General features: G+C 44.1%; 1 protein-coding gene across 1 annotated transcript in view; it reads left to right on the forward strand.

Moving 5' to 3' along the window:
- ADAM12 (ADAM metallopeptidase domain 12) overlaps positions 1-14,405 on the forward strand; it is a 390,013-nt gene extending 375,608 nt beyond the window's left edge. The window contains exons 22-23 of the mRNA XM_065893995.1: positions 10,119-10,237; positions 14,108-14,405. Of these exons, the coding sequence (XP_065750067.1) occupies positions 10,119-10,237; positions 14,108-14,168 (180 nt within the window). The 3' untranslated portion in view covers positions 14,169-14,405. The remainder of the gene's footprint in view (positions 1-10,118; positions 10,238-14,107) is intronic.
- Positions 14,406-16,223: the final 1,818 nt, after the last annotated feature.

A 16,223-nucleotide genomic window follows, 5' to 3' on the forward strand; every position in this document is an offset into this window, starting at 1 on the left:
CAAATCTGAAGGAGATCCTTGCTGGGTAGAGTAATCTTGGTTGCAGGTTTTTCTCCTTCATCACTTTAGTATGTCTTGCCAGTCCCTTCTGGCTTGCAGAGTTTCTGCTGAAAGATCAGCTGTTAACCTTATGGGGATTCCCTGTGTTATTTGTTGTTTTTCCCTTGTTGCTTTTAATATGTTTTCTTTGTATTTAGTTTTTGACAGTTTGATTAATATGTGTCTTGGCATATTTCTCCTTGGATTTATCCTGTATGGGACTCTCTGTGCTTCCTGGACTTGATTAACTATTTCCTTTCCCATATTAGGGAAGTTTTCAACTATAATCTCTTCAAATATTTTCTCAGTCCCTTTCTTTTTCTCTTCTTCTTCTAGAACCCCTATAATTCAAATATTGGCGTGTTTAATGTTGTCCCAGAGGTCTCTGAGACTGTCCTCAGTTTTTTTCTTTCTTTTTTCTTTATTCTACTCTGCAGTAGTTATTTCCACTATTTTATCTTCCAGGTCACTTATCCATTCTTCTGCCTCAGTTATTCTGCTATTGATCCCATCTAGAGTATTTTAATTTCATTTATTGTGTTGTTCATCGTTGTTTGTTTTATCTTTAGTTCTTCTAGGTCCTTGTTAAATGTTTCTTGCATTTTGTCTATTCTATTATGAAGATTTTGGATCATCTTTACTATCATTATTCTGAATTCTTTTTCAGGTAGCCTGCCTATTTCCTCTTCATTTGTTAGGCCTGTTGGGTTTTTATCTTGCTCCTTCATCTGCTGTGTGTTTTTCTGTCTTCTCATTTTGCTTATCTTACTGTGTTTGGGGTCTCCTTTTTGCAGGCTGCAGGTTCGTAGTTCCCATTGTTTTTGGTGTCTGTCCCCAGTGGCTAAGGTTGGTTTAGTGGGTTGTGTAGGCTTCCTGGTGGAGGGGACTAGTGCCTGTGTTCTGGTGGATAAGGCTGGATCTTGTCTTTCTGGTGGGCAGGTCCACGTCTGGTGGTGTGTTTTGAGGTGTCTGTGGACTTATTATGATTTTAGGCAGCCTCTCTGCTAATGGGTGGGGTTGTGTTCCTGTCTTGCTAGTTGTTTGGCATAGGGTGTCCAGCACCGTAGCTTGCTGGTCGTTGAGTGAAGCTGGGTGCTGGTGTTGAGATGGAGATCTCTGGGAGATTTTCGCTGTTTGATATTATGTGGAGTTGGGAGGTCTCTTGTGGACCAGTGTCCTGAAGTTGGCTCTCCCACCTCAGAGACACAGCACTGACTCCTGGCTGCAGCACCAAGAGCCTTTCATCCACACGGCTCAGAATAAAAGGGAGAAAAAGTAGAAAGAAAGAATTAGTAAAAGTAGAAAGAAGGAAGGAAGGAAAGAAAGAAAGAAAGGAGGGAGGAAGGAAGGAAGGAGGGAAGGAAGGAAAAAAAGAAAGAAAGAAGATAAAGTAAAATAAAGTAAGATAAAATATAATAAAGTTATTAAAATAAAAAGTAGGTATTAAGAAAAAAAATTTTTTTAATGGACGGATAGAGCCCTAGGACAAATGGTAGAAGCAAAGCTATACAGACAAAATCTCACACAGAAGCATACACACTCACAAAAAGAGGAAAAGGGGAAGAAATCATAAATCTTGCTCTCAAAGTCCACCTCCTCAATTTGGGATGATTCGTTGTCTATTCAGGTATTCCACAGATGCAGGGTACATCAGGTTGATTGTGGAGCTTTAATCTGCTGCTCCTGAGGCTGCTGGGAGAGATTTCCGTTTCTCTTCTTTGTTCTCACAGCTCCCAGGGGCTCAGCTTTTGATTTGGCCCCGCCTCTGCATGTAGGTCGCCGGAGGGCGTCTGTTCTTCGCTCAGACAGAACGGGGTTAAAGGAGCCGCTGATTCAGGGGCTCTGGCTCACTCAGGCTGGGGGGAGGGAGGGGTGCAGATGAGGGGCGAGCCTGTGGTGGCAGAGGCCAACGTGACGTTGCACCAGCCTGAGGCGCGCCGTGCGTTCTCCCGGGGAAGTTGTCCCTGGATCCCGAGACCCTGGCAGTGGCGGGCTGCACAGGCTCACCAGAAGTAGGGTGTGGATAGTGACCTGTGCTCGCACACAGGCTTCTTGGTGGCGGCAGCAGCAGCCTTAGCGTATCCTGCCCGCCTCTGGGTTCCGTGCTGATAGCCGCGGCTCGCACCCGTCTCTGGAGGTCCTTTAAGCAGCGCTCTGAATCCCCTCTCCTCGCGCACCAGGAAACAAAGAAGGAAGAAAAAGTCTCTTGCCTCTTCGGCAGCTCCAGACTTTTCCCCGGCCTCCCTCCCAGCTAGCCGTGGCGCACTAGCCCCCTGCAGGCTGTGTCCACACAGCCAACCCCCGTCCTCTCCCGGTGCTCCGGTGCTCCGACCGAAGCCTGAGCCTCAGCTCGCAGCCCCGCCCGCCCCAGCGGGTGAGCAGACAAGCCTCTCGGGCTGGTGAGTGCCGGTCGGCACCGATCGTCTGTGCAGGAATCGCCCCGCTTTGACCTCCGCACCCGTCGCTGTGCACTACTCCGCGGTCCCGAAGCTCCCCGCTCCGCCTCCCGCAGTCTCCGCCCGCGGAGGGGCTTCCTAGTGTGTGGAAACTTTTCCTCCTTCACAGCTCCCTCCCACTGGTGCAGGTGCCGTCCTTATTCTTTTGTCTCTGTTTTTTCTTTTTTTCTTTTGCCCTACCCAGGTACGTGGGGAGTTTCTTGCCTTTTGGGAGGTCTGAGGTCTTCTGCCAACGTTCAGTAGGTGTCCTGTAGGAGTTGTTCCACGTGTAGATGTATTTCTGGTGTATCTGTGGGGAGGAAGGTGATCTCCGCATCTTGCTCTTCCGCCATCATTCCCTCGTCCAAATTTCATTCTTTTTAATGGCTGAGTAATAGTCCATCTTAAATATGTACCACATCTTTATCCATTCATCTGTTGATGGACATTTAGGTTGCTTCCATTTCTTGGCTATTGTAAACAGCACTGCAATGAACATTGGGGTACATGTATCTTTTTGAACCATGGTTTTCTCAGGATATGTGCCCTGGAGTAGGATTGCTGGATCATATAGGAGCTCTATTTTTAGTTTTTTAAGGAACCTCCATACTGTTCTCCATAGTGGCTCTATCAATTTACATTCCCACTAACAGTGTAAGAGGGTTCCCTTTGCTCTACACCCTCTCCAGCATTTATTGTCTGTAGACTTTTTGATGATGGCCGTTCTGACTGGTGTGAGGTGATATCTCATTGTAGTTTTGATTTGCATTTCTCTAATAATTAGTACTGTTGAGCATCTTTTCATGTGCCTCTTGGCTATCTGTATATCTTCTTTGAAGAAATATCTGTTTAGGTCTTCTGCCCATTTTTTGATTGGGTTGTTTGTTTTTTTGATATTGAGCCACGTGAGCTGTTTGTAAATTTTGGAGATTAATCCCTTGTTGGTCACATCATTTGCAAATATTTTCTCCCACTCTGTGGGTTGTCTTCTCATTCTGTTTATGGTTTCCTTCACTATACAAAAGTTTTTGAGTTTAATTAGGTTCCATTTGTTTATTTTTGTTTTTATTTCCATCACTCTAGGAGAAGGATCAAAAAAGATTTTGCTGTGATTTATGTCAAAGTGTGTTCTGCCTATCCAGTCTTACATTTAGGTCTTTAATCCATTTTGAGTTTATTTTTGTTTATGCTGTTAGAGAATGTTTTAATTTCATTTTTTTACATGTAGCTGTCCAGTTTTCCCAGCACCATTTACTGAAGAGACTGTCTTTTCTCCGTATAGTCTTGCCTCCTGTGTCATAGATTAATTGACCATAGGTGCGTGTGTTTCTTTCTGGACTTTTTATCATGTTCCATTGATCTGTATTTCTGTTTTGTGCCAGTACCATACTGTTTTGATGACTATGACTTTGTAGTATAGTCTGAAGTCAGGGAACCTGATTCCTCCAGCTCTGTGTTTCTTTCTCAAGATTGCTTTGGCTGTACAGGGCCTTTTGTGTCTCCATACAAATTTAAAATTTTCTTGCTCTAGTTCTGTGAAAAATGCCATTGGTAATTTGATAGGGATTGCATTGAATCTGTAGATTGCCTTGGGTAGTATAGTCATTTTCACAATATTGATGCTTGCAATCCAAGAACATGGTATATCTTTCCATCTGTTTGTGTCATCTTCGATTTCTTTCATCAGCATCATAGTTTTTGGAGTAGTTGCCTCCTTAGGTAGGTTTATTTCTAGATATTTTACTCTTTTTGATGTGATGGTAAATGGGATTGTTTCTTTCTCTTTCTGATCTTTTATTGTTAGTGTATAGAAATGCAACAGATTTCTGTGTATTAATTTTGTATCCTGCAACTTTACCAAATTCATTGATGAGTTCTAGTAGTTTTCTGGTAGCATCTTTAGGATTTTCTATGTATAGTATCATGTCATCTGCAAACAGTGACAGTTTTACTTCTTCTTTGCCAATCTGGATTCCTTTTCTTTCTTTTTCGTCTCTGACTGCCATGGCCAGGACTTCTAAAACTATGTTGAATAAAAGTGGTGAGAGTGGACATCCTTGTCTTGTTCCTGATCTTATAGGAAATGCTTTCAGCTTTCCCCCATTGAGTATTATGCTAGCTGTAGGTTTGTCATATATGACCTTTATTATGTTGAGGTAGGTTCCCTCTACATCTACTTTCTGGAGAGTTTTTATCATAAATCGGTGTTGAATTTTGTCAAAAGATTTTTCTGCATCTATCGAGATGATCATATGGTTTTTATTCTTCAGCTTGTTGACATAGTGTATCACTGATTTGTGGATATTGAAAAATCCTTGCGTCCATGGGATAAATGCCACTTGATCATGGTGTATGGTCCTTTTAATGTGTTGTTGGATTCAGTTTGCTAGTATTTTGTTGAGGATTTTTGAGTCTACGTTAATCAGTGATATTGGTCTGTAATTTTCTTTTTTTGTTGTATCTTTGTCTGGTTTGGGTATCAGGGTGATGGTGGCCTCATAGAACGAGTTTGGAAGTGTTCCTTCCTCTGCAATTTTTTGGAAGAGTTTCAGAAGGATAGGTGTTAACTCTTCTTCAGTGTTTGATAGAATTCACCTGTGAAGCCATCTGGTCCTGGATTTTTGTTTGTAGAAAGTTTTCTAATCACAGTTTCAATTTCAGTACATGTGATTAGTCTGTTCATATTTTCTGCTTCTCCTGATTCAGTCTTGGGAGATTGTACCTTACTAAGAATTTGTCCGTTTCTTCTATTAAATACATTTTATCCAACAATTTTAGAGAGAAGGTAGGTCAAAATAACTCAGCCTGCCATATATCTGGAAATGGATGGTCCACCTCCCAACTTTGGTTAGTTCTAGACTATCTATATTATTATGGCTAATAACATTTACTTTCTGTTTTGTAGCCATAATTCCCACAATTTTGTTACCCTTAGGTCTACATTGAAGGGATTTAGTGCTTAATCTCCTTACCACTGAGCCATTCTTTTCCTGGCTGGCTGAAGTTCATTCTATTGGACTTCCAGAATTCCTTCCAGAAGAGCTCTTAGGAGGTATATTCCCTGAATTTTGTATGTTCAAAGACACTTGGCTGTTGCTTTATTTTTTCAATGACAGTTTAGGCATAAAATGAATGGATCACACTCTCTTTCCCTGAAACTCTTAGATGCATGCTTCCTCTATCTGCTCTGAAGAAATCAGAAGCTGGCTTATTTCTTTTTTCCTTGTAAGTGACATGACTCTGTATCCTATTAATTATGTCTTAATTCTGATAAGTCTGATTCATTTCACCCAGGGAAACAGTGTACACTTTCAATCCATAGGCTTGACTCTTTCAGAAAAGTTTTTACAAAATAAATCTGGGTATCTTTTCTCTCTTTACTATTTGTTCAGATCCCGTAAGTGACACCATTTATGTATATGTTGTATCACCTTTGTCTGTGGTCTTTGTCATTTACCATTGAACTTCTCCTCATTTCCCTCAAGCTGGTCCCCACAGCGCTGACTATGTTCAGTACCATCTTGGTCCTTGGTTTGCATTGTTGCTTTATTTTTTCCTTTCCCCTTTCACTTGACTTTTGCCAGCTCCTTTTTCATGTCCTTATGTATACATTTTTGCCTTTTGTTTATCATGGTTCCTTCCTTCCTTCTTTCAGTAGTTTTGATTAATGTATCTAAATTCCTCTTTAAACGAAGCGAGGTCTTCCTGGAAAAAACAACCAGTTGCAGGACAGTTGGGGGAAAGGCCAGGTCAGAACTCAGGGCCACCTCCAAATTGCCCACCTCACGGGGGGCCATGGGACAGAGGGCTTTGAGGGATAGTGGTGGTTTGGCCTCCCCTGATTTCGGCAGAGACCCTGCCAGGTCCCCTCCCCTGCTCCAGGTGTGCACAGATGGCTGGGCTCATCTGCTGCTCCTTCAGCCCTGAGACACATACATCATCTGCTCACTCTGTACTCTTATCCCCGGCAGGCAAGGTGGATGTCTCCCCCTCTGCATTTCACCAGGTTGGCCACGTAGGTGTCCCTTCCGTGGTCTCTCCTCAGCCCAGCCTGCTGGACACTTTGTATCCTTTTCTCATATATTCATGTGGGGCTATACATTTTTCTCAGAGGTGGAGTTTTGCTCCTTCTTGTGCATTTTCTTGACTGTTTTCAGGTGGTTTTAGAAAGAAGGGACCAGGGACATCTTCCAGCTAGGTGGAAAAGTGCTCTTTAAAGGACCTCTGCTTTTTCTGAATAAAGAGTAAAAAGAAGTTGAGGCATTTCCCAGAGAATCAGTTGTCCTTGGTGTTATCGTGAAGTGTGTATTTCTACAGGGCCAGGGATGGGCCAGATGGTGAGCAATGTTTATGCTGCCCCCCGCCCGGCCCTGCACGAGCTCACCAGGGATCTCTGTGGCATCTCTGGCGTTTTCCTGTGATAACACCCAGTCTTCCTGGGGAGATCCCTCGGGACAAGCAGGACGCGCTTATTCTTGCTGATCACGCAGAAGGAGATAACAGCTGAGAATTCTCTGTGATGGTCAAAGCAAGGGGCTATATTTGGATCTAAAAATTTGTTCTCATCCCTCTAAAAAGTTTGAAATATGTGGCTTTTGCTGAAACATGAGCAGAAAATGGAGAAATGAGACAACTCTATTTAATAACAGATCTCGATTTTTCTCCAGTACCTAGACGTTGAGAAGGCAGAGAAATGGGGGTCTGAACTCATTTCCTTGTTTAAAATGAAAATCAGTCTAAAGAAATGTTTATTGAGTGTGAGCAACTTGGCCTGGAGTCATTCCTCAGCTCCATTGCCATGGCTCTTTGTGGCCAGGCTGGATCGGACGTCATTGGGAAAGCCCAGGTTCAGGTTTTGCAAAGGCAGCTTGAAAAGCAGTGCCTAAAAGGGAGTGTGGAAGTCCCACCCCTTTCTGCAAGGTCAAGGCACATGCAGCTTGTGCTTCTGTGCACATGTTTCATGGGCTCCATGCCTGGTCCCTGAGGAAGGAGGATACATCATCTTTGACTAACCCCGCTGTTCCATGATGCCAGTTTGTCCCAGTTGGGCCCGGTGGGAAGCTGGCATCTTACCTAGGCAGCTACCTGTTTCATGTTTCCATCAAAACCATGTCATGGGCATGGCAGGAGGGAAGGGGGCTTGGTGCCTCTGCTGAGCCCAGGTTTGAATCAGAACTTTCAATCAATATCTCCACTGTTTGGGCTTTTATCACTATGGTGACCATATAATTTGTCCTCTAAACCAGGGCACATGAGAAAGTCTATGATTAATAAATTAAACACAGCTGTAAATTGGGAATGTCCCAGGCAAAACCAGAATGAATGGCCAGCCTATCTCCTAAGGTTCCGTGATAAATGCAAATATATTGTGATACACTGTAACATACCTCTCACTTTTTCTCCAGTAGTGTAATAAAAACCTGACATTATCTTTACTACCAAGACTAGATATTTATTCATACTTAGCGGCAAAGCTGGTATCATTTAGTAATGAATTCTTTAATCCTCAGACGTGGGTGCGTGCATTCATCTTTACATCCACATATTAGTGTGCTCATTATTTTCTGCCACCTTATAGGAAAGGGAGCTTGGTTTAGTGCCATGGTTTATCACCCAGCGTTTGTTGGGAGGATTATGGTGCTTTCAGATGGTTGAATTCACTCCTTCAATAATAGTAGTTGTGAAGCAGTAGCAGCCAACACGTATTGGTCGCTGTGTGCCAGGCTCTATGCTAAGAGATTAACAGGTAAGCTCTCCCTGAACCCTCACATCATCTCCTCTCTACAACTTAAAGAAGTTAAATAACTTGTGTGCTCTCAGAGCTTGTAAGCACGGAGCCTGGTTGGATATACAAACAGCCTGACTTCGGTGCTTGTGCTCATTGTATGGTCTGTATTTCCAGTGACCGTTGTGTTCTATTTTACATTCAACAGGCTGTTAATATTTCCATTAGTGAGAGCTGATGTAGAAATGGCACTTGTAAGTCTGTTCCTTGTTCGGTGGCTCCTTCCTATCCCAGTTTCCCCATTGTTTCAAGTTGCTGTATTTTCCATACAGCTGTGGTTGACAGACTCCTGTGGTAGCTTCCTTTGCTTTATAAAGCTATGTTAAATTGTGACTATATTGTCGCCTTCTTTTAACTGAGCTCCGATTGCTGCGGAGATATAATTTTAGTGGGATGATTACTATGAGAAATTCAACTCGTATGTGTTTAAATCATCTTGAGTATTCTGGATGTATGGAATACTGAGTTCCATGACAGTGTATGAGGTCATCTGTTTATTAGGATGTCCTGTCTTCCTTGAGTTTCTAGCACCATTTCCTACAGACTTTCTGTATATGTGTGAGTGCTTCTATGCTCCAAGGACCAGCACAGGTGGTGCCTTGATGCCTATGTTCACCCTGGGCCCAAAAGAGTGTGTTATCAACTCTCACTGACTTTCCAACCTGGCTCCAGTGAGCCCCACTCTCACAGTAGCCAAGGAAGGGACCCCAGGAACACAAGTGCCTTTTTTTTTGCGTTGGGGGTGGGGGTTGTGCCGGGTCTTAGTTGCGGCAGGTGTGCTCCTTAGTCGCGCATGAAAGCTCTTAGTTGCAGCATGCATGTGGGATCTAGTTCCCCGACCAGGGATCGAACCCGGGCCCTCTGCATTGGGAGCGCGGAGTCTTAACCACTGCGTCACCAGGGAAGAAGAGTCATTGTTATCTATATTCTGGGAGCTTCCCATACATTACTTTAGTCCTCATAACAGTGCTATGAGATGGGTCTTGTTTTCTCTCACTTTACAGACAGAGAAGTTGAGGTTCAGAGAAGTCAAGTGACTTGCACGAGTCCCAGAGTATTGGTATTTGTACAAAACCCAGAGCAGATACTCCAAGTTCATGCTCTGCCCACCTTCTGCCAACTCCCTCACTGGCCTCTGGTCAATACAGCACCGCCCCCATCAGCTTCCTTACAGAACAATATCTGTCCCTCAAACCACTGTGTCTTGGGTTTTCCTTCTGGGTGTCATTTTCCAAGCCAGTTTGTGACTCTCTGAATGAATTATTAGAAAATATTTTGGTAGAAGAACCTTTGTGTATTTCATGGAGGGATGTTACTGACCCCATACTGATGGGTGAAGGATGGTCACCTTCATTGTCTGGTTCGCCCACAGCTGAACAAGTTCTGTTACAGGATTCTGGCAAATTTGAGGCAATGAATGTGTTCTTTGAAAAGATTTTCACCATCTTCTCATGTTAGGCCTTTATAAATTGAAAAGAAGCCTAAAAGCACAGGAAAGTTTACATTCCCTGGGTAACACTGGCCCAGAAGCACCAGCATCAACTATACTTCCAAGGCCTGGGAACAGCATGGCAGCTGAAGACCCATATTTGAGTGACTGTAACTAAATGATGCTATGGTTAAATCTTTAACACAGGTCACCCACCCTCACACACACACGCACGCACCACCACCACACCTGTGCGGTTAGATGATCGTATTCAAAGAGTTTACAGTAAATGAAACTTGGGCTGTGTAGCAACTTAACCACTCTGCTCTCTCTATCCCACTCTCCAGGGGACTCTAACAGCTCCTGAGGTCAGCGTCTTGTCCGAGTTCACGGAGCTGGTGATCAGACATAATCTTGTGGTTTATTGCAGGGAACTCGTAAGCCAAACCCTCCTCAGAAGCCTCTGCCTGCAGATCCTTTAAACAGGACAACCCGGCCTGCCAGGACCCTGGGACAGCAGGAGTCTGGGCTCCGCCGGGCGCCCATCAGGTTGGTGTGATGCACCCATGTCCCTCTTTTTCTCCCCAAAACTATGTGGGCGCAGCTGCACCGAGCCATGCTTCTCAAGCCACAGGAGGACATGGGGGTGGCGCTGGCGGCTGTGCGTCCTGCACTCCCCACCCCCGGGAACAATATAAAACAGACGTGAGGGCGAATCTAAAGAATAAGCAGGAAGCAGCTGGGAGCTATAATTGTAGGCATCACATGTCACTCTTAGCAATGATCCCAGCCTACCCATGAGATCAACTCAAGATCAAGTAGAACAGATCCCTCAAAGCTGTGCCTGTTGATCTGGGCTGCGTCATGTCCCCCAAGGGAGAGAAAGCCAGCAAGTGGTGCGATATTATGAAAGCTGGACACTTACCTCCAGAAATCCCACTTGGACCTTGATGGCCTCTGCCCAACCCCTGGGATCCCGAGACACGAGGTGAGGTTGGAGGGTCATGGATGAAATAAGGGGAATGTAAGAAGTCAGGCTAAAGAAGCTGCTGGGCAGGGGTAACTGGGAGCTTCCCCCTCAGCTGGCACAAGGAATCACCTTTGAAGACTCAGCTGCGGTCATGTCCTACGCCCTCCCCGAGGGGGTTGAGGGCACAGCCCTGAATCTGGGCTTGGGCAGCAAGGCTTAACCCAGTGGTGTGCTGGAGCCAACCCACACTGCTTTGCAAGAACTATTAAATTTCTAGGAATTTTGCAAGCTAGGTGTTAAGCCTATAGCCATTCTTAAAAATTATATAAGCTGCAGTGATGCCAGTTACATTGAAAACAAACGTAAGAAATGCTCAAAGCTTCTCACCTCCATTTTTTTTTTTTTTTACTATATTTTACAGCAATCCACATTTTTTTAACATCTTTATTGGAGTATAATTGCTTTACAATGGTGTGTTAGTTTCTGCTATATCACAAAGTAAATCAGCTATACGTATACATATATCCCCCTCCCTCTTGTATCTCCCTCCCACCCTCCCTATCCCATCCCTCTAGGGAGACCAAGCTGATCTCCCTGTGCTATGCGGCTGCTTCCCACTAGCTATTTTACATTTGGTAGTGTATATATGTCCATGCCACTCTCTCACTTCATCCCAGCTTACCCTTCCCCCTCCCCGTGTCCTCAAGTCCATTCTCTACATCTGTCTTTATTCCTATCCTGCCCCTAGGTTCTTCAGAACCATTTTATTTATTTTTTTAGATTCCATATATATATGTGTTAGCCATACAGTATTTGTTGTTCTCTTTCTGACTTCACTCTGTAGGATAGACTCTAGGTCCATCCACCTCACTACAAATAACTCAATTTCGTTTCCTTTTATGGCTGAGTAATATTCCATTGTATATATGTGCCACATCTTCTTTATCCATTCATCTGTTGATGGGCACTTACTTAGGTTGCTTCCATGTCCTGGCTATTGTAAATTGTGCTGCAATGAACACTGTGGTACATGACTTTTGAATTATGGTTTTCTCAGGGTATATGCCCAGTAGTGGGATTGCTGGGTCATAGGGTAGTTCTCGCAACCCACATTCTTGAGATTACTGTATCTGTCATTCCTATGTGATGAAGATGCCATGCCATGGTGGCCACTGCACATCTCTTCCATGTTCAGTCACATCAGGTTGGGAGCATGAGTATTTATACCATGGAAATCAGCAAATGCTCTAGATCAGGCCCTCCTCCGTCCCCCCAGTGGTGGGTAGTTAAACATTTACCAGCACACAGATGGGTTAAACCCTCAGCCAAAACATCTACCCCCTGAGCAGGCAGCTTGCTTTGTGAGCTGCAAAGAACCAAAGGTAGGTGTTGGCCAGGCCCTGGGTTCAGTAATTCAGCATCTCTGAAGGGAAATGCTACACGCTCATGATTTCATTACAGCTCTTAGGAAAAATGTTTGGCCCACGAAAGAGATAGCTGCCTAATATAGCTCAGATAAAGCCGGTCAAAGGGTCAGGACAGTGGTTTAATTCCCGACTACACAAGTACAGAAAAACTCCAGAGCATCCTAATTATTTCACTGTGGTTTGTCCACTAATCTTGCAGTTACTTTTCTTGTTCAAAAGGAAAAAAACAAACACCACTTGACATGGACATGAAGAGGGGAAGGGCCTCTCTTTTTAAATTTTTATTTTATTGAAGTATAGTTGATTTAGTGTTAATTTCTGCTTACAGCAAAATGATTCAGTTATACATATATTCTTCTTCATATTCTTTCCATTGTGGTTTATCATAGGATATTGAATATAGTTCCCTGTACTCTACAGTAGGACCTTGTTGTTTACCCATTCTACATATAATAGTTTGCATCTGCTAACCCCAAACTCCCACTTCTCTCCCCCACCCTCCCTCCCCCTTGGAAACCACAAGTCTGTTCTCTAGGTGAGTCTTTTTGTTTTAGTAGATAAGTTCATTTGTGTCATATTTTAGATGCCACACGTAAGTGATATCAGATGATATTTGTCTTTGGCTTACTTCGCTTAGTATGATAATCTGTAGGTCCATCCATGTGGCTGCCAATGGCATTAGTTCATACTTTTTTTTTTACAGCTGAGTAGTATTCCATCGTGTATATACGTGTATATACCACATCTTCTTTATCCATTTCTATGTCGACGGACATGGAGGTTTGCTTCCATGTCCGGGCTGTTGTGAATAGTGCTGTGGTGAACACTGGGGTGCATGTATCTTTTCGAATTATGGTTTTCTCCAGATAGATATATGCCCAGGAGTGGGACTGCAGGATCATACGGCAACTCTGTTTTTAGTTTTTTAACATAGTGGCTGCACCAGTTTATACTCCTACCAGCAGTGCAGGAGGGTTACCTTTTCTCCACACCCTCTCCAGCATTTATTGGTTGTAGAGTTTTTTGGTGATGGCCATCCTGACCGGTGTGAGGTGATACCTCGTTGTAGTTTTGATTTACATTTCTCCGATAATTAGTGATGTTGAGCATCTTGTCATGTGCTTTTTGGCCACCTGTGTGTCGTCTTTGGAGCAATGTCTGTTTAGATCCTCTGGGGAAGGCTCTCTTTTTAAATGACCTCAAGCAGCGGCCAGTTGCTGACATCAGTGCAAGCTGGCTTTGGTCTCCTCCTGGAAGGAGAACCCTCTGTATGTTCATTTCCGAGGGATCCCACATGCCCAGCTTTGCTCCGGAGCTGCACTAATACAGTAGCCGCTGGGCACACTGTGGCTGGTGGAAGATAAGATATGCTGGCAATGCAAATACACGCTGGATTTTTTTTTTTTTTTTTTTTTTTTTTTGGCCATACCTTGCAGCATGCGGGATCTTAGTTCCCCAACCAGGGATCGACCCCGTGCCCACTGTCGTGGAAGCACGGAGTCCTAACCACTGGACCACCAGGAAATTCCCCACAGTGGATTTTGAAGAGTCAGTACCCCAACATGTCAACTATAATAATTCTGTATGTTCATTAATAATTCTGTATGTTGGTGACACATTGAAATACTATAACTCTGGCTAGAGTGGGTTAAGTGAAACATAACTCAAGTTAGTTTTATCTATTTTTACTTAAGACTTAAAGCTACAAATTTTAAAGTTACACGTGAGGCTCACCTCTGTGGCTTGCACCATTTTTCTGTTGAATGGCACTCTTCTCCCGTGGACGGACGGGAGCAGTAGCTTTGGAAAGGGTCCTAAACGGCTGAAGCTGCTGCAGCCCTCGGCGAGGTCCCTTCTGGGATCTGCAATTCCTGCTGAAAGCAGGGGGTGGGGTCTGACCCTGGAAGCGCGTCACAGTGCAAGAAAAGGCATCTCCAACCCGGGCGTCTGTGTCTGCAGAAATCGCTGGCAGGGCCTCTAACTACAGTTTTGTTTCCTACTCTCTGGTTGCTCTTCCTGCAGACCTGCTTCCAAACAGCCCCATCAAGTGCCCAGAGCCACCCACATCGCCTATGCAAAGTGAGAAGCAAGCCAACACCGTTGTTCAATAATGAAGACAGAAGTTTGCACTATCTATCTCTCAACTCCAGTTGGAGTTATTTTTTGTACCAATTTTTAGAATTTTTTTAATGTTTCAAACACCATGATTTGAAGAACTTTGAGCTACTGCCGTCGGTGCTGTGCTGTGGTGCTGTGTATACTTTTACTTGCTCAGGTACTTGTAAATTATTAATTTATGCAGAATGCTTACTACAGCGCAGTGCGCTGTAGTGGGCGTTTTTTGTGTGTTTTTTTTAAAACCATCACTGAGTTTTCCATGGAAGGAAGGCTTTTTGTGCTTTGAATAGTTTAGTGAACTTGAAATATCGTGCTTTATGGGATTCTGGACAGGATGTTTACTTTTTGAAGGAGGCTCTATTGGACAGCAGTTCCCCAGCTACCCATGGCTGTGGTTATGGTACCAGACACAGCTCAAGAGACCCCAGGTAGAGCCTCGAGTGACTTTCTGGAACCCCTGCTCTCAGGCCAGAGCCTGGCTCCTGGTCCAGCCTATGCTTGGCTTGCGGGGATAACCTGGGCCCTGTCACAGCTGATAGGTTGGCCCACCAGGGTTATTAGCCCTTGAAGCTCCAGGGTAACAGGGAAGGACCTGGCTTCTGGCCAGGAAGCTTTGGAGAGAACCTGGGTTGCGGAAAGGAATTTTAAGGTGTGGCCGTACCAGTATAGAGACGGGAACACGAGGCCAGCCAGAAACTTGCCCTTGAGCTCACCAGCCCTGAGAGCATTTGGAGAGCAGGCACAGAAGTTTGCTTTATAGAAACACCAAGAACTTCTTTCCCTGGCTGCCCTTTAAGGAGTGCTGGCGTCAGCACCTTATTTAGATTGGGAAAGGTGGTGCTTCTACAAGACAGCTACTGCCCAAGCACTGCAAACCTCCATCTCCCTGTACTGTTTGGAGCTAAACAAATTACCACCTTGTGTTCTTGACTATAATACAACGACTCTGTGTTCCGACAGATGGATGAGGCTTTCCGTGGAGCACAGCTATTTTCAGATGTGAACCAGTAACCAGATCTAGTGAATCAATTCTGTAGATAAAACTCTCCTTTTACCGCAAGGTTCAACTTATTAAAAATTAGGCAGAATCCCTAGGCTTGCAAAAATTCCAACCAAATGGAATGCTGTGTTCATTGGGACAGGTTAGGGTCTGCTATCCTTGTTAGTGTATGTTGAACGAAGAACCCTAAGTTACTATCAAGTTCTCTTTGGGGCATCTTATTTTCCCAACTTGGCTGAGGAAATCTTTAAAAGGTGTTTCTGGCACAGAGTCGGAATCTATTTCTTAAGCACTTACAACCTACCTGTTGAGCATCACAGAAATGGGATAAGGAAATCAAAGTCCTGATCAATATTCACGAAGTGCAGTCCTGGGCGGCAGCTTCGTCAGCCTTTCACTCTAGATGTCTGACTGGGGAGCCATTTCCAAAAGGAGATCTTGAAGATGCTTGTATCTAAGGGCATGAAAATTACAAAATGACTCAGACAAGGTAAAGTGCCATTATGCCTCTGTCTGTCTTCTAGTGGGGTCACATGTGACTGGTTTTCACGTTAGAAGGCAATTGACAGCAGTTCCATAATCCACTGTGTTATGATACGGACTTCATCTGGGGTCATTTCAATGGTTTTTCCACGCCTTGAAGCAGAAAGACAAAACGTACCAAGAATCTTGGTTTGCCTTCCAGAAACAAGAGTGCATTTAACTTTCCCCGTGTTCCCACTGGATCCAAGCAACACAGTATTCACGATCATGGATAAACTCAATAAAATCCATGCCCCCCCCCACACACACACACACGGGAACTCGGCTCTAATCCATTCCAACTCTTATAGCATGCAACTGTTCATTATACATTTATTAATTTCTTAAAACTATAAAGCCATGTTAGAAACTATTACTGCTGAGGCGTACATACAGAATTACTATAACTGGTATCGTATTTGGTAGCTAAGAGGCCGAAACATACGCTGTTGAAAAGTTTACAGAATTTTTATGGTGCGTCACGGGGGTATTGTCTTC

This window comes from Phocoena phocoena, chromosome 16 (genome assembly GCF_963924675.1).
Source record: "Phocoena phocoena chromosome 16, mPhoPho1.1, whole genome shotgun sequence".
NCBI classification, from domain to species: Eukaryota; Metazoa; Chordata; class Mammalia; order Artiodactyla; family Phocoenidae; genus Phocoena; species Phocoena phocoena.